Raw genomic sequence first — 17,654 nt, forward strand, 5'->3', positions numbered from 1 at the left:
GCACCGTCATCCCCTGCGGGCACCGGCACCGGCATCAGCACAAGCACCCGCATCGGAATCGGCACCGGCACCAGCATCCCCCGCGGTCAACGCCAACCCTGAAAGCACCAGGGTTTGCCCCAACTGGGAGACTCAACTCCTTCAAAGCTCTTTCCAGGGAGGAAAAGACCACCATAAGAGAAAGGCATTTGGGGTTACCCCACCCTGTACCAGCACTGTTGGACAGCCGGGGGCAGCACCACAGGCCCCGGGATGGAGGAAGGAATGTCGGTGCACCACCAGTGAATACAAAATACACTTTTATTAGTACAAAAAATACCCCACCCTTTTTTTTTTTCTCCAAACCTCCCCCCCTAACATTTTAATACTTTGTCCTCACAACAGGGCAGGGAAAGGCTTCCCTTGCTCTGCAGCCCCAAAGGCATCACCCAAGATCAGTAAAGTGTGAAACAGTGGAGGAGCAGGGTCTCCAGAAACCCAGCTCCCAGAGGCCCCAAACCCATTGATTTCCCCCCAAATCCCATGATTTTTGAAGCCAGCCCTGAGGAAATGAGTCTTTGCCATCCTGACACCCGGGGGACCTTCTCATTTAGCCCTTTTTTTGCTCACTTCCTTCAGCCTTCAAACTCCTTCATGCTCAGGAACATCTCCAGGGAGGAAAAGACCACCATAAAAACAGACATGTAGAATTTAACCCCTGTAACAGCACTGCCTGGACCACAGTGTGCACTGGAGGCAGCAGCTCTGGCACCACGGACTCACACAAGTGGCATTTTGGAAAAATTAAGTTCTGTACTCAGTCTTTGGACCAAAACAAAAAGTCACAGAAGCACCAAAAGGCAATGGTCAAGTTGAGTCTCACCATGGTGGGATTGTTGGTGTTACTAACACCAAACTGTACCAGGCCAAAAAGGACCACAGATTTCCAGAGTTATCTCCACTGGGAACTGCCCCCAGATAAGAGTAATGCTCTCAGAGGGGTTATTTATAAAGTACAAAACCAAACAGAAACCACTACCATGGACCCAAGCATGATGTGCCCAACCCCACTACAGCTACTTTAATAATCTCAGCTCAGAGTTTCACTCCTACTACAGACCTGACTGACATCAACAGCTACAAAGCTACAAGCCCCAAAACTCCACCTCTGGACTGGCTGTGACAGATGCTGTCCCGTGTCCCTGCACATGCCCCATGGTGATGCAGAGGCTGAACAGGCAGCTGCCATGTCACACTGTGCCCTGCTGTGTTCCTCCAGCAATGCTGAAGGGATCCAGCACTGGGAATGGAATCTCTTTGGACAGGGAAAGGGCACTGAGGCACTGAGGTGACACAGGTCTGCTAAGGCAGCAGCTGTTCTCAATAAACTCAGAGCTTTTTCAGTCCTGAGCTTCACCTTGTATGCCCTTTCCAGAAACCCTGATATGCCTGAAAATACTTCTGCACTTAAAAGAACCAATTATGGTTAATTCAAAACATCTCCAGGGAAGAGTTAAGATTTAACAGAAAAAAAAGAACAGGAAATCTGAGCAGCTGCTTCACCAAGATTGCTGGTGAGCCCCAAAGAGTGAGATTGGAGAGCTATAAAACTACCTCTTAAAAAACTATATATAGTTTATAGTTCCCTATAAACTACATGATTTAAAACTTCTATCTGACCTCACGTTGGAAACAGATGTCAAAGAGAAAAGTCTGGACTGTGAGGAGCATCAAAGGGCAGGAGGAGGTGTGGGCACCCCAGCAGTGACTCTGCACAGGGGGCACCTGCAGCACCAAGGACTGAGCTCAGAGCCCTGAGAACCAGGGAGCCTGTTCCTCCTTTGCTCAGAACTCATCCCGTAGCCTCGGTGGGTGGTCCATGCCAAAAAACGAGGAGGGTTTCCCATGGACGTCGCGCTCCCTTTTCACAAAGGCGGTGAAGGAAGAGACACAGTTCCCAATGAAGTGGTCAGACTGGCCAAGAATGTACAGATCAATCTGAGGCACTTCTGGCTGCAAGCTGATGACCTTGAGCTGCAGAGAAACAAGGGAAGCAGATAAATCCACTGAACTACTATTACAATCCAATGTCTTGGCATAGATTGTATTAGAAACAAGAATACACAACAGAAAGAGGGGGGTTTGTCTTGTTCTGCCCTATAACTCATTTATGATTAGATCACTGTCAGAACATTTTTGAAAATCACTTAGGTTTATTTAATTTAAGCCCTTTCCAAGGAGATATTTACTACCATGCCAGATAATGCTCTTCAACCTCCAGGAAACTAAGAGTTTTTACAGGATAATTTTTATTGCCAAATTCACTTTGAGATGGCAATATTTGGCTGTGAATAACCTATTACACACAGCAGCCACAGGCCAGAATCCCAGGGAGACTTTTATCAAAGCACTCCTGCCAGAACAGGGTTCTGGAAGACTCACCTTTCCTTGGAAGAACTGCTGTATTTCTGCTGTGTAGGGCTCGGAATCGGTAGCGATATAAATGGATTTAGCTTCAATCTTTGCCACCCAGAGCTTGAGGGCACGTTTGATCTCTTTGAGGTCTGGCAGGCACATGTCCATGGTGAGAGGCACCGCCGTGCTCCGGTCGTAGCCCACGCACTGGGGTGACGCCATGAAGTGAGGCCCGGCCGTCCCGTCCTTCAACATGTTGCAGGCGTTTTTCTGTTGGAAGAGGAAAAGAGAATCATGGAATTATTAAGGTTGGAGAAGACCTCCAAGATCATCTAGTCCAAACTTTGAATGAATACCCCTATGCCCACTAAAACATGTTGCACAGTGCCATGTCTAGTTGGTTTTTGGACACTTCCAGGGATGGTGACTCCACTACTGCCCTGGGCAGCCTGTGCCAGTGCTTAACCTCTCTTTCAGTGAGGAATTATTCCCTAATATCCAACCTGCACTTCCCCTGGCTCAGCTTGAGGCTGTTTCCTCTTGTCCTGTCACTGAGAGAAGAAGCTGAACCCCACCTTGACACAACCTCCTTTCAGGTTCAAAGTACCACGTTTGAATGGCAAGTGTGAGAAAGCACCACCTCTGCCTGTTTGAAAGAATCCCAATGGCACTGCTAACACCCAGGGAGCTCCTGAATGCCGGCAGGGCTTGGGTGGCTGTCCCAGCACAGCTCCTTTTTGGGCAGCTTTGACCCCATCCCAGTAGCCCCCACCCTGCAGCCACAGCCTGGGGTGCAGGTCCAGCCCACACCGGAGCCATACCCAGTCCGAGCCGATCCTCAGGTGAATCCCGACGTAGGGCCGGAGCAGCAGAGACTGGATATAGGCTTCTCCCTTGGCTACCATTCCATCAGACCACTCCATGTACTTCTGGAGGGGCCGGTGCTCCTCCAAGACCGGGAACTGGGCTGGAGCTCCAGGTAAGGCAAGGACAGGGTGCTCAGAGGGTGGAAACCTGTGGAAAACCAAACCCCAGCACAGTCCTGCACACTCCATCCTGCACCAAGACTGAGCTGAAGGATAGAATGGAGACCAGGAACACCCCAAAAGATGCAGCATCTATTGCTCCAAATTTACATCAATTTTAACTATTTTGCCATCTGACAAAACTTACTGACATTGAAGAAAACTCAGGGACTGTGTTTTACCTCAGACCTTTTATCCACCAGGCCAAAAGGGAAGAACCTCATACACACACTGAGGAACTATCAAGCAATAATGAACAAACACTGTAATTAAATATTACTGGCTCAGAAATCAATCACAGCTCACACCTAATAGTGCCCACAGGAAGAGCTCAGCGAATATTTAATGGAAAAAAACATTAAGATTTTTAATTAAGTTGCTAACTAAGCACTTCAGTTTCTCCCCCCAAAACATAAATTCACAATACACAGTCACAGCTGCTTCCAGGAGTGACTCTAAATGCCCACAGTGGCCTCTCAGCACTTTTCCATCTCTCTGCTACCTTTTGATCCAATGGTCCTTGTATGCAGGACTGAAGGAGATTCCCTTGAAGAGCTCAGACTTATCAAAATCCACTTGGAACTGATCCCAGAAGGGACCAAACGGATTTCCATCCTGCAAAGGAAAGAAAAGTGTTCAGTGCATACACAGAGCCTGTAAGGCAGATCTAGCAAGATCCTGGGGCTCTGTTCGGGAGGAGAGCAGCCAAAATACAGCAGCCTGTTTGTCACAGGTCGCAGCCACAGGAAGGAAAATTACCTGGGAACTACTAAAGGACAAGGACACTACAGCTCTCAAACTTGTAGTTAAGAGAGGCTGGAACCCTCTACCACAGCTGGGAAACAGAGAGCAGGAGATAAGCTACAAATCTGTTCTCTTTACAGCCACAATCAAGTCAGGAGTGATAAAATCTACTTGCACAGACCATCTCCCCGATCCCCAAGCACTTGGAGACAAAGAAAAGGACTAAGGCACAGCAACGCGGTGAAAGGAATACCACACAGACCCATTTGCGGTGGGTGACACCCAAATTTGCAAATCAATGGCGACCCGAATGAGTCAGTCATTCATTCCCTTTGGAACCGCGGCGGAAATTACACCTCGCCCGCGGCGCTGAGGGGCAAACTCACCTTCATGGGGCAGGTGCTTTTGTCGGGGCTCCTCTGCGCCGCCGCCTCGAAGCAATAGCCCACCCTGCGGCCGGGCGGCCAGCGCAGCGGGGCCAGCTGCTCCATGAACCGCTCCAGGCTCAGCACGCGGTGGAACCGCCGCAGCGGCTCCAGCTTGAACAGCTCCGAGTACGGCACGTGCAGCTGCGGGGGGAAAGGAAACAATAAACACCGCTGGAGACATAAGGACACCACACACAGACCGATGTGAGCAAGTGAATGCCCTTGATTACACACTGCACACGGTTTATAGGGGGTTAAAGCTGCGTCCTGTGGGCTAAATTGAGCCTCACACCATTTAAATGCAAATCCCCGTTGGTTATAATGTATATCTCACAAGTCCAATGTTTTGGTGAACTCATCCTGACTGTTTTCAGAATGCTGTGAGAAACCTGAGGAGTTCTCATGAGAAACCTCCGGGGAGTTGCTAAGAACTCCTAGGGAGGGATCTCTTCCCTACCTGTCTAGAACTCCCTGAAGGGAAGTTCTAACCAGGTGGGAGTTGGTCTCTTCTCCCAGGCACTCAGCAATAGGACAAGGGGGGCTCAAGCTCTGCCAGGGGAAATTGAAGTTGGAGATCAGAAAAGAATTCTTTGCAGAGAGAGTGCTCAGGGATTGGAATGGGCTGCCCAGAGAGGGGGTGGATTCCCCATCCCTGGAGGTTTTTAACCTGAGCTTGGCCGTGGCACTGAGTGCCATGATCTGGTAAAGGGACTGGAGTTGGCCCAAGGGTTGGACTTGATGATCTCAGAGGTCTTTTCCAACCCAATCCATTCTATGATTCTGTGATTCTGTGGATGTGGCACTGAGTGAGAATCCACATCTTGATCCAACCACTGTGATCACCAGCCCAGGGCACAGAGTGAGAATCCACCATGTCTTGATCCAACCCTACTGTGATCACCAGCCCAGGGCACAGAGTGCCCTGGGCTGGTGATCACAGTGGGGTTGGATCAAGGGTTGGACTTGGTGATCTCTGAGGTCTTTTCCAACACAGTCGATTCTATGAAAGCAGTTTAGTTCTATTGGCTAAATTGAGCCTCACACCATTTAAATGCAAATCCCCGTTGGTTATAATACATATCTCACAGTCCAAAGTTCTGATGAACTCATCCTGTTTTCAGAAACACCTCTGGTGTGCTGTGAGAAACCTGAGGAGTTCTCATGAGAAACCTCCGGGGGTCTCTTCCCTATCGGTCTTGGCCATTCTCAGCTGCTTTCAGTCTCACGGGGTCTTACATAGATCTGAATTGCTCACCCTTGATTTTTCTGTACCAACAAAGGGGGACAGAGCCCGTGACCGCCCCGAGCCGGGGGCAGCCCCGCCCGGAGCCCGCAGCGCATCCCCCGGGGCAGCATCCCCGGCCCTGCCCGCCGCCCCCCGGGGCTCACGTTGGTGTAGGGCGGGCGGTGGTGCCGGTACTCGATCCAGGGCGGCACGGCCAGAGTCCGGTTGATGGCGCGGGCAAAGGCCAGAGCTCCCAAAAAGTGCTCGGCCTGGTTCCCGAAGCGACCTGCGAGACGGGAGAGAGGGGGCCCGGCCGGGGATGGACCGGGGGATGGATCAGGGGATGGATCAGGGACCGCACCGGGGGACGGATCAGGGACCGCACCGGGGGACGGACCGGGGATGGACCGGGGGATGGATCAGGAACCGCACCAGGAAACGGATCAGGGACCGCACCGGGGGATGGACCGGGGGATGGATCAGGAACCGCACCAGGGAATGGATCAGGGACCGCACCGGGGGATGGACCGGGGACCGCACCGGGGGCTGGACCGGGGGATGGATCAGGGACCGCACCGGGGGCTGGACCGGGGGATGGATTGGGGAATGGACCGGGAACTGCACCGGGAGATGGACCGGGGACCGCACTGGGGGATGGACCGGGGATGGATTGAGCGAGGGACCAGAGCCCGGCCGAGGGTTGGATCGGGGACTGCACCGAGGGATGGACCGGAGACCCTACCAAGGGACGGACCGGGAGAATGGATCAGGGACTGCACCGGCGGATGGACGAGGGGATGAAGCGCGGAAGGCACCGGGGGATGAACAGGGGGATGCACCGGGGGTCCCTCTCTCCGGGTACCGCGCCGGGGGCCGAAGCGGGAGAGCCTCACCCATGCAGGGGCAGTAGAGCAGATAACCCGCCGCATCCCAGGCGGGCGCCGCTTCGCTTCCCTCCGCCATCACCGGGCAGAGCAGCACCGGTAGCACGAACAGCATCATCATCATCATCCCCAGCACCGACGGCTCCACCACAGCCCCTTCCCCGCCACCGACTCCCGGTACCGCCATCCCGTCATACCCCGCGGGCCCGGCACTGCCGCGGCCACCCCCGGCGCGTGACGTCACTCCCAGAAGGCCCCGCGCAATGGCGCCGCCGGGGCCGGGACCGGAGCCGCGCTTGGCCCGGCCCGGGGCAACGGGGTGAGAAGAACCAGAGGGGCGGCACCGTGAGGAGGGGAGGCGGTGTGGCTGTACCCTCCCCCAGGCCGTGAGGTGCCCTCAGGGCGCTGGGGGGGCGTGTGAGGAGGAGGAGGAGGAGGAGGAGGAGGAGGATGCGGGGCGGGGTGTGGGGGGGCGTAGGCCGGGCCCGCCTCCCTCAGGGCTGTGGGGAGGGGGGGGACGATGTTGTCGCTTTGCAGCGGGGCTGTTTCATCCCCACAGCGCTCCCGGGGGTCGCCGTCTCCCGTTTAGACCCCAAGGCAAACGGCGGAGGCGCCGGGGGGGGCCGCGAGGTGCCCGGAGGGCAACTCGCGGCCACCCCCCGGCGCCTCCGCCGTTTGCATGGGGGTTGCGACAGCACTTTAGAAACCCCCCAAAAATCACTCCTAAACCCCTCCTAGTCCCCCCCCTCGACCCCTCCACCGACAGCACCTTATAAACCCCCCAAAATCGCTCCTAACCCCACCAAACCCCCAACTTTGTCTTCTTCCAGGTAGCTTTGAAACTGGCCCCCAGATGGGCGAGGTCGTTCGGAGGGAAAGGAGGAACCACCTGGTGAGAGTGGCAGAGACTCCCCTGGAGACCTGTGGAGTGGGAGGTAGAAGGGTTGTGGGTTTTGTTGTTTAATTTTGTTTTCTGGCACGTGTAGAGGGGGTTGTAGAACTTTAGAAAGGACAGGCTGCACCCTGAGGGGGTCACATCGTGCTGGCTGGTCCTAAAGTGGCACCTCAGCAGTTTCTGGGTGTTTTATTGTTCCTTTCTGCCCACGCAGGTTCAGCCTGCACAAAACCAACTTCTGTTCTTAGTGAGCATTCTCAAGTCTCACAGAGACACGTTTTCATAGAATCTACTGGATTGGAAAAGACCCCCAAGATCATCAAGTCCAACCCTTGGTCCAACTCCAGTCCCTCACTCAGTGCCATGGCCAAGCTCAGGTTAAAAACCTCCAGGGATGGGGAATCCACCCCCTCTCTGGGCAGCCCATTCCAATCCCTGAGCACTCTCTCTGCAAAGAATTTTTTTCTGATCTCCAACTTCAATTTCCCCTGGCAGAGCTTGAGCCCATCGTGCCCCCTTGTCCTATTGCTGAGTGCCTGGGAGAAGAGACCAACCCCCACCTGGCCAGAACTTCCCTTCAGGCAGTTCCAGACAGTGCTGAGGTCACCTCTGAGCCTCCTCTTCTCCAGGCTGAACACCCCCAGCTCCCTCAGCCTCTCCCCACAGGGCTTGTGCTCCAGTCCCTTCTCCAGCCTCGTTGCTCTTCTCAGTTGGGTTGGAAGAGACCTCTGAGATCATCAAGTCCAACCCTTGATCCAACCCCACTGTGATCACCAGCCCAGGGCACAGAGTGCCCTGGGCTGGTGATCACAGTAGGGTTGGATCAAGACATGTTGGATTCTCACTCTGTGCCCTGGGCTGGTGATCACAGTAGGGTTGGATCAAGACATGTTGGATTCTCACTCTGTGCCCTGGGCTGGTGATCACAGTAGGGTTGGATCAAGACATGGTGGATTCTCACTCTGTGCCCTGGGCTGGTGATCACAGTGGGGTTGGATCAAGACATGTTGGATTCTCTGTCCCTGGAGGTGTTTCAGAGGACACTCAGTGCCACCTCCAGTCCCTTCTCCAGCCTCGTTGCTCTTCCCTGGCCCCGCTCCAGCCCCTCAATATCCTTCCTGAACTGAGGAATCCCCCCTTTCCCAGTGTTTTCCCCCCTGAGGGAAGCATTCCATGGTGCTGGGGGTGCTGGTGCAGTCCCAGGAGTTGTTTCACCTCCCCACAAGTGCTCAGTGAGCACTTTCTTGCCAGGGGTTGGTTTGTTCCCTCGCAGTTGCACATCCTGCCCACAACTGGCACTGCTGTTGATGTGCAGCAGGAAGTTCCTCCTCTGAAGCAATCCTGGAGTGAGAAAGAGCTTGAGGGTTTGATGCTATTTTAAGAAGAGTTTATCAGGCAGCCAAATTAAGTGACAGGAGATGGTTTTTATTTCATCTGACCGTTGAACAGTCAGGGTGGTGGTAGAGCTGTTTGAAAACGTTGTGCTTCTCCAACAAGACACACAGAAGGACAACCTGCTGGGAGAGATTAATGTAGATCTTCATCAACATGAAAGCCAGCAGGACTCACAGGTTTATTTTTTTTGAACAGGAAACAGTTTGAGCTTCTATTATTAATGGATGAGAGGGTAAAATTAAAAAAAGTATTAAAAATTGCTCATTACTGTAGGAAGTTTGCTAATCCAGAGAGGCAGAATCTGCCTCAGAGTTGAAAAGTGAAAATGCAATGAGTAATCCCACTCTGAAGAGAAGGACCATCTGTTGCCTTCCTGGAAAAGGTGAGATGTTCCTGGTAATTGCAAATTCTCTTCTCCAGCTCTGTTCACTCATGTGTGATGGTTCAGGTTGGTTTGCTCAGAGATGGTCCTGCCCAGGGCAGCAGGTTGGTATCAGAATGAATGTGAAAAAAAATACAAGAGAGCCTTTGTTTCTCTGAGGAGCTCTGGGAGGGAATTCTGTGTAAGCAGAGACCAAGAACAAGTGAGAATATGAAAAACTGGAATGAGGAGCAATCCAAAAGACACAAGGGGAGAGGTTTAGAGCTACAGAGACACACCTATCTGCAGTATTTCAGGAGGAAGGACGTGTGACAGGTAACACTGACCTTTAATAGTTGCAAAAAATGTAATTCAGAAAAAGCTCAACGTATTTGTATTCAGGTAACAGGTTAAGGGAGAAGAGAGAGAAAAACACTGTGGAGATGGTGATGTTCATAATGCTTGTTGAGTGCTCACACAGGTCTGTGCAGGAGGGAAGAGTGCAGGGAGTTAACACCAGCCTTGTGTGATTGCAGATGGAGAAGTTTTGCTGGTAGAGCAGTTTGGTCCCAGAGGGCTCCGCCAGAAACCACCGGGACGACACCACGGCCAGGCACCCGCAGGCTCCAGTTCTGCTTGACATGGCCCTGTTCCACTAGACCTGCCATGACGGCATTTTTTCCCAGTGTTCCCAACTGGATTCAAGATGCAAAGCAGGAGGAGGAAGAGACAGCCTGGAAATTAGTGCCCAGACCGAGAGCTGAAGAGACGGAAAGTCAGGGAAAATGCCAGTGTGAACTATCGGAGCCCTCCTTCCCTCCCGGGGACAAGCTGAGGACTCACCCACTTCCCCACTCGGAGCAGAGACCCTACAACTGCCCCCAGCTGCACTGTGGCAAGGCCTTTGCCTCCAAGTACAAGCTCTATAGGTAGGTACCTGTGAGTGCCTCTGCCCAGCACTGCCAGGAGACAGGGGAAAACCCCTCCCTCGTGTCTTTGCTTGAATTTCTGAGAAGCTGGAGGAGGGGAAATGCCCTTTTACTTTGCAAAGCAGTTGAGTCCCAGACATTACCATACTTGGCATCTCTTTAAGTGCCTTCCAGAGAACCTCAGATAATTCTTCATCCCGAGCTTGAGCTGGTTTTCTGATTTACTAAAGAGGAAATTGAAGCAAAAAGTGAAGTTTGCAGATTAAAAAGCAAAAGCAAAAGCAAGAGTAGCATTGGCACTCTTAAGCCCCACCTCTGACTTTCACCTCAGGGATATTTCCATGGCAGCTGTTGCTCCAGCATGAAGAAGCAGAGTTCCCATTTATGTAATGAAACACAACACAGAATAATTAAACTGTAATGACTGAGAACTTTAAACTAGACGACCCACAGTGTTAGAAGAGAGCATGAGATACCAAGGTGAAATCAGACCACAGTGGCTTTCAGTAGACCTGGCCACAGCATCATCCTCCTGATGAACTGAAGTCATTCAGAACCTGCAGACGAGCACTTTGTGTCATAAACTGTGAGGTTTTGTTTGCCAGTTCCCCTTTGGCTGCCTCAGCAGAGAGCAGGAGCTGAGGAGAGGCAGTTGCAGTGCACCTGTGCAGGGGTGGTGCTTTCTGGGGACAGTGCTGGGACAGACTCTGTAACTGCTGGGGCTGACTCTGTAACTGCTGGGACAGACTGTAAGTGCTGGGACAGACTCTGTCACTGCTGGGGACAGACTGTAAGTGCTGGGACAGACTCTGTCACTGCTGGGGCAGACTCTGTAACTGCTGGGGCAGACTCTGAAAGTGCTGGGACAGACTCTGTAAGTGCTGGGGCAGACTCTGTCACTGCTGGGGCAGACTGTAAGTGCTGGGACTGACTCTGTCACTGCTGGGGCAGACTCTGTCACTGCTGGGGCAGACTGTAAGTGCTGGGACAGACTCTGTCACTGCTGGGGCAGACTCTGTCACTGCTGGGGCAGACTGTCACTGCTGGGGCAGACTCTGTCAGTGCTGGGACAAACTCTGTCACTGCTGGGGACAGACTCTCACTGCTGGAACAGACTCTGTAGCTTTGCCTGGAATGTGCTCCTGTGCCTGACCTTTAGTGGGATGCCATCTGGGGTTGTTGTGGGCGGAAGGAAAATTTTGGAAGAGCAGGCTGTGTTCCCTTAGGGCTGGACACTTGTGTAACCTTTGCTGCTTTTCTCCCCAAAGGCACATGGCCACGCACTCTGCTCAGAAGCCTCACCAGTGCATGTACTGCGAGAAGATGTTTCACCGCAAGGATCACCTTCGGAACCACCTGCAGACCCACGACCCCAACAAGGAGGCCCTGCACTGCCCCGAGTGCGGCAAGAACTACAACACCAAGCTGGGCTTCAGGCGGCACCTGGCCATGCACGCGGCTGCCAGCGGCGACCTCAGCTGCAAGGTGTGCCTGCAGACCTTCGAGAGCACCCAGGTCCTGCTGGAGCACCTCAAGGCCCACTCCAGGCGGGCGTCCGGCGGGGCCAAGGAGAAGAAGCACCCGTGCGACCACTGCGACCGGCGCTTCTACACCCGCAAGGACGTGCGGAGACACTTGGTGGTGCACACGGGGCGGAAGGACTTCTTGTGCCAGTACTGTGCTCAGAGGTTTGGGAGGAAGGACCACCTGACCAGGCACATGAAGAAAAGCCACTCCCAGGAACTGCTGAAGATTAAGACGGAGCCAGTTGACATGTTGGGTCTGCTCAGCTGCAGCTCCTCTGTCGCAGTGAAGGAAGAGTTGAGTCCCGTCCTGTGTATGGCATCCAGAGACATGATGGGTGGTAAGAGCTTCCCTGGCATGCTGCCTGTGGGCATGTACAGCACACATCTCCAAACCATGCCAAGCTCAGGCATGCCCCATTCTTTGGTTCCTAATTCTCTTCCAATGGGAATGAGCTATCCTCTGGAGTCTTCTTCTCCAATCTCCTCCCCACCGCAACCTCCTCCAAAGTATCAGCTTGGATCTACCTCATATTTGCCTGAGAAACTACCCAAAGTAGAGGTGGACAGCTTTTTGTCAGACTTCCCTGGCAGCCTGTCTCTCTCATCTGGTGAGCCTCAGTCCTCTTCGCCTCAGCCACCCGCCCTGGACGAGGCTTTGCTTTCCAAGAGCCCTGCTAACCTCTCAGAGGCTCTCTGTGCTGCTAACATGGACTTCTCTCATCTTCTTGGCTTCCTCCCCCTGAATCTTCCTCCTTGCAATCCACCTGTATCGTCAGGGGGGTTGGTCATGGGCTACTCGCAGGGGGAGGCGCAGCCACTGCTCACCACTTTGCAACATCAACCTCAAGAGTCTCCCGGAGCCGGGGCCCCGCTGAACTTTGGGCCCCTTCATTCACTGCCCCCCGTCTTCACCTCCAGCTTGAGCACAACCACCCTGCCACGGTTCCACCAGGCATTCCAATAGGCTGGAAATAGCACTGGAGAACAGATCTTTCAGCCACCCTTTCTGTGGAGATGGAGAGCCTTAAAAACGCACAACTCTTCCTTCCCGGAGGGTGTGAAAGCTCTGCAGAGCTGGGTCAGACAGGAGGTTTCTGATCTCAGAGGGAGCACTTGTAGACTGGAACAGCTGATATCCTGTGTGAGTCCCAGGCCTGTACAGAAGAAAGATTTCAGCTAATAGACTGGATATATTTTATCTAATTTTTAATCTGTGAATCAGGAGCCGCGCTTAGCACTGACCTTCCCTGAGAATCCTGGAGCTGTGTTCCTCTCTGGGAAGGGACTGTCCCTGAGAAGGAGCTGAGGCTCTTTCATCGTGGGCTAAACTTTTGAAGAGTCCAGCTTCCATTTCGTGTTATCACACTGCAATTCTGGCAAACCAGCCAACACCTCCACATGGAGAAGAAGTCAGGATACCCTCTCTGTATGAAGCCAATGGGGAAGAGTCTGTCCTTCCCCACTACCTCTCATCCCATCACCCAACAGCTTACTCCACATCAGTGTTAAGCAACAAGCCTGTTTACATAGGTCGTCACCTCATTTCTTCTTCAGGAGCCATTAGGTTAAAGTTGTTACAGCGGACATTGTTTACACAACACAAATCTGTTTCTGCCATTACAAAAATAGGAGGCACCAGAACACGCTGGGTTCATCTCTGGTGTAGTTAGAACACTGTTTACACAACGAAGTCAGGTTGCACTGATTTCTCTTCACTTACCATGTTCTTCCCCCATGGGGAAATACTCTGCTTTCGGACCACTGCCTCTGCCCCTGGAGGCAGCAACTTCCTGCCTTTTCTTGCTGGCTATTCAATGTGGAGGGGATGGGGCAGCTCTCACAGCTTAGCTTGGTGTGTGGTGTATGGACAGAGCCCTCTTTAATATCCCCTTCAGGAAAAGAGATCTGGAAACCAAAGCACGTGAGAGAGCTGGGTGAGGAGCTCAGGACATGGAGCACTGGCATACCAGGTGTGGGTGAGAACAGGCTGCAGGCCCTGCTCCCTGGGTTCCCTTGGCATCAGGAACAGAGTATGAGTTTCTAGGGTTTGGGGTTTCTTACCACAACCATTCAGCAAGGTCAGCACCCTTTTCAGCTTATCCAGGAAGGAGTCTCGAGATTCATTTTAGCCTCAATGATGGTAATGTCCAGAAATCAAGAGGAAAAATTGGTCCCACCTTCATGTACACTCTGTCAGTGTATCTGAAGTGTTTTCCCCAACACCAGTACTAACAAATGCTGAGGGTTTGGGCCTGCAGTCACCCTTTCACTCTGAGTTTGGTTCCACTGGCCTTTCCTATTCTCTCCTTCTCAAGCCTTCCCTCCTGAAGTTAAAGTCCTGCATCCCTTGCTCCCTGCACCACCTCTTAAACTCTTCCATGGGCTGTCTGCCTACCAGGGCAGAAGGGTGACACTGGAAGTGGCAGCCAGCTGCTGGTGTCCTTCAGCATCTGTATTGTCCCCTGCCACTTGTACTGCAGATGGGGACACGTGGAGGTCACTCACTCTGCAGTGATGTGTGTTTATGTCCATGGGCAGGCAGATCTTCATACCTCAGCATTTGGGAACCACTGTAGGCCAATATAAATCAGGAAATCTGTAAATATTGTTCTCCATAAATCTAGAAAATGCAAAATCTACCTCTACTCTGTTATCTCAGCTCCTTGGGCAAACCCAGATGTCCTCCCCAGTCTCCCCAGAGAACACCCTTCAGTCGATGCAGATTCCTTCCTGCTGAGCCATGATCCCACCATGTGACATCAGACGTGCCTCATTTGGTCACAGGCTTGTCCCTCTTCCATTTTACTCCAGAATTTTATTTTTAATTTAGCTTAGTAATTCTTCCCAGAATGACTCTTTAGCAATCCATTGATTCTCCAAACATAGATCGGTTGTTTTAGGTTAGCCAGCAATGCTGCAAATAAGACTTTTGTATCAAAATGTAATATAAGATTTATTTACCTCAGCAATATCCTGTGGCAATGATCTCCCTGAGTTGAATGCAGTACTTTTTCCTTTTCTCCACTGGAAAATGTTGCCTTTCCAAGTCCAACGAGTGCCTTCTTGTTCTAACCTAGCAAAGGTAAACAGGGCATTGCAGCCAGTCTGTTTACCAGCATTGAATACCTCAGGCCTGTCTTCTATTGCTTTGCTCTTTGCAAATTAAGAGTTTCACACTGTTAACAATTATATGCAAGCCTTATCCCTGTCTTCAGTTGAGGGGATTATTATTTTTTTTGAGAAATAAATGGTCAGAACTGATCACTCACTGCTGGTGAGGATTATCAGATTTATGCAATGCCATCACACACCTCCCATGCAGAACCTTCAGCTTTCTTGCTTTCTGCCTGCATTGTACTCTGAACAGATGTCATCACTGGAGTTCCTTTAGCAGTGGTAGCTAAACTTAGAGCCAGGCATCTTTTTCCTACCAGTAGTCTGTCAAAGAATAAATGGAATTCATTTTGCTATGATTTGCATGTGTGATTTGCTTTCCACAGCTACTCTGTTGAGCAGAACTGCAACAACCTTTGTCCATGCAAGGAGAGTCTAACCCAGCAAAGGCAGCAGGTCAGATGCAGCACTGGAGCTGATTCCAGGTGTTTGTACAGGAAAATGGATTCCAAGTTCCTGTTCCACTGTAGAGTTTGTAATCTGAAAGTATTTTACCAGCCAGTGTAAAACTAATGGGACTAAATTCCATTTGAAATAGTGAGTGTGCAATTCAGAACAAATTATATTACAGTGAACAACTTCTACCTGTTCATAAGAAAAAAACATTTAAGCTGCAGCACTTGAGAATCCTATTCCATTAGGAAGAATGTACCAAGCTGTTAGGAAAACCAGTGGGAACCAGCCAAGCTCCTGCCAATGCAACTGGAGGTGAGGGGCAAAGGTGACCCTGACACACTGAGGGGATTGCTGCAGCACAGCCTGGAATCTGTTCTGTGGTGTATGGGCAGGGCTTTGGGCATGAAGCAATGGCAGCCACTCTGCTGGTTATGTGATAAAAAAGGTTCATCCCAGAAAGAGTTTGGTTTTGGTTTTTGTGTGGTTTGGACGAGTTTGGGGCCAGGACAGCCTGGCAGGGCCCTGTGAACCACCCCACTGTGATCTCTGTTCCTGTATCAGGTGGCATCAGATGGAGCCCAAGAGGAGTGTCTGCAGCAAATAATGGGTCAGGAGGGTCTACGTAAATACAGAAATATTTCAAGGTGTGGCTGACTTGGGGGGTGTCCAGGAGCAATAGGAACAGTGCAGACTGTGCTGTGTATGTAAGATACAAACCTGAATAACTCCAGTCAGCAAAAGGACAGGACTTGAACTTGCCAGCCTTTATAAATCAGACCCTGGATTTTCAAAAAAACAAGGATTTAACATCCCACTGTTAATGATTCCATCTGAAAACCAGCCAAGCCAGGCCATTCCCTGGCAGCAGGGGGTTAGCTCACCTCACATTCCTTCCAGGCTCAGGTTGCCAGAGCCCTGTGAAAGGATGAAGATCTTTTTCCCCACGGGATTACAGCTCACTCAAAATCCATTTGTAGGAAGGAACAACATGTTATCTTGCATTTTCTTCCACTGAATTTCACTTGACAGAATACCCACATGCCATGTTGTGACAGACCCTGTTCTCTGGCTCACAACAGCACTGCTCTTTAGCCTCAGTGTTGAAAAATGGTGTCACTTCAGCTGGAATCCCTTTTTTCCCTCCAGCAGATTGATGATTTCAGTACTTTTGTTGTGAGCTCAGCTCTGTGTTCTTTAATTCCTTCCTTGCTGACAGGTGAATAGCAGCTGCTGGGAAGATTTCCTGCAGTTCACTGAACAGTCCCCATTTCCTTTTGCTGCCATTGCACCACCTTTGCTGTCTGGACAGAACCACCCTGTGGAGGCATTTGCTGCTGCCTGCAATTAAAATTTCCACAAAGAAATCTTCAAAGATGTTCTTCCCATCACCCAACCTTCTTGCTTATCCTCTCTAATCCCAGTTAGGCTGACTGAATTCTCCCTCAGGTGCCTATTTTTAGTTAATTGCCTGCCGAAGCTGTGGGGATACTCTGCCACTGAAGAGTGAGGTGGATGAATGGCTCAAACAGAACCACTTCAAGTTTCCAACCTCATCCAAAATTTGCTTCTTTTCCATAACTTATTTCTCATATTTTTCCCAGTTCTCAGAGATGGGAATTGTGAAGCTCTGAATCCCATCCTGCCCTACCTCAGCATGGTCAGAGAAGGTGGTTTGGTTTAGCCTGATCTGCTGGACTAGAACTGGAGAAACTGGACTCTGTTTTCATCCTGATCCCCAGCCCTGGCACCTCTCACCCTTTCCATGCCTGTTTCCCTGTAACAGGCCACAGCCATACCAAGCCTCCCTGGGGAAGCAGCTGGATGGAAGCTGCACAGGGAGACACCATTCCCACTGACCCAGCTGCCTGACACAACCACTGTTCTGTTCCCCACCATCACCACGTCCCTGGTGTGAGCAGACCCCTCCCAGGGTCTGCTGTCTCTGCTGCACAATCCATCCACACTGGGCTCACCTCTGGCTGTCCCTGCACCCACTGACACTCACTTTGTTCTGGTGAATAACCAGAATCCTTTAGGAATCCTTCCACATGTTTCAGCCATTCTTGGAGCTCCAGGTAAGGGGTTTCCTCCCAGAGTGGTCTGCAATCTGCACCCAGACCAGCTTCACGTGTTCCCACAGGCCACTCAGTCTGCATCATCCTTTCCACCAGTGCCTAAATATGAGCACACACAAAGTACATCCATGGCACAGAGGGAGTTCCTCTGTATCAGGAGATCAGTGACAAGGATAGTTAAAGGCATTGGTGAGTGATAAAAT

General features: G+C 51.6%; 2 protein-coding genes across 6 annotated transcripts; one reads left to right on the plus strand and one right to left on the minus strand.

The window, feature by feature from the left end:
- Positions 1 to 288: 288 nt before the first annotated feature.
- On the minus strand, positions 289 to 6,958 carry POFUT1 (protein O-fucosyltransferase 1). Its single transcript, XM_071572817.1, has 7 exons — positions 6,710 to 6,958; positions 5,981 to 6,102; positions 4,550 to 4,732; positions 3,922 to 4,034; positions 3,216 to 3,408; positions 2,422 to 2,664; positions 289 to 2,013 (listed from the first exon to the last, which is right to left on the minus strand). Exons 1-7 carry the CDS (start codon positions 6,885 to 6,887, stop codon positions 1,825 to 1,827), a joined length of 1,221 nt encoding a protein of 406 aa, XP_071428918.1. The 5' UTR covers positions 6,888 to 6,958; the 3' UTR covers positions 289 to 1,824.
- On the plus strand, positions 6,950 to 15,276 carry PLAGL2 (PLAG1 like zinc finger 2). 5 transcript variants are annotated; one of them, XM_071572812.1, is made up of 4 exons: positions 6,950 to 7,019; positions 7,531 to 7,635; positions 9,888 to 10,280; positions 11,549 to 15,276. In XM_071572812.1, the coding sequence occupies exons 3-4, from the start codon at positions 10,018 to 10,020 to the stop codon at positions 12,768 to 12,770; spliced, it is 1,485 nt and encodes a 494-aa protein (XP_071428913.1). In that variant the 5' UTR covers positions 6,950 to 7,019; positions 7,531 to 7,635; positions 9,888 to 10,017; the 3' UTR covers positions 12,771 to 15,276. The 5 variants fall into 5 exon arrangements, with proteins under 5 accessions (XP_071428913.1, XP_071428914.1, XP_071428915.1 ...); XM_071572813.1 differs by having other exon boundaries at positions 7,531 to 7,592; XM_071572814.1 differs by lacking the exon at positions 6,950 to 7,019 and adding an exon at positions 7,044 to 7,091.
- Positions 15,277 to 17,654: the final 2,378 nt, after the last annotated feature.

The sequence above is a fragment of the Pithys albifrons genome, chromosome 18, assembly GCF_047495875.1.
Source record: "Pithys albifrons albifrons isolate INPA30051 chromosome 18, PitAlb_v1, whole genome shotgun sequence".
Classification (NCBI taxonomy): domain Eukaryota; kingdom Metazoa; phylum Chordata; class Aves; order Passeriformes; family Thamnophilidae; genus Pithys; species Pithys albifrons.

What these genes read in the sequence shown, in the direction of transcription:
- POFUT1 (XM_071572817.1), bottom strand. Translation starts at nt 6,887, where the DNA reads ATGGCGGTACCGGGAGTCGGTGGCGGGGAAGGGGCTGTGGTGGAGCCG. An exon ending in GCTCTACTGCCCCTGCATGG is followed by an intron (nt 6,103 to 6,709) that starts GTGAGGCTCTCC and finishes CCCGTCTCGCAG; the next exon opens with GTCGCTTCGGGAACCAGGCC. An exon ending in ACCGCCCGCCCTACACCAAC is followed by an intron (nt 4,733 to 5,980) that starts GTGAGCCCCGGG and finishes TTCCCCCCGCAG; the next exon opens with CTGCACGTGCCGTACTCGGA.
- PLAGL2 (XM_071572812.1), top strand. Translation starts at nt 10,018, where the DNA reads ATGACGGCATTTTTTCCCAGTGTTCCCAACTGGATTCAAGATGCAAAG. An exon ending in TCCAAGTACAAGCTCTATAG is followed by an intron (nt 10,281 to 11,548) that starts GTAGGTACCTGT and finishes TTCTCCCCAAAG; the next exon opens with GCACATGGCCACGCACTCTG.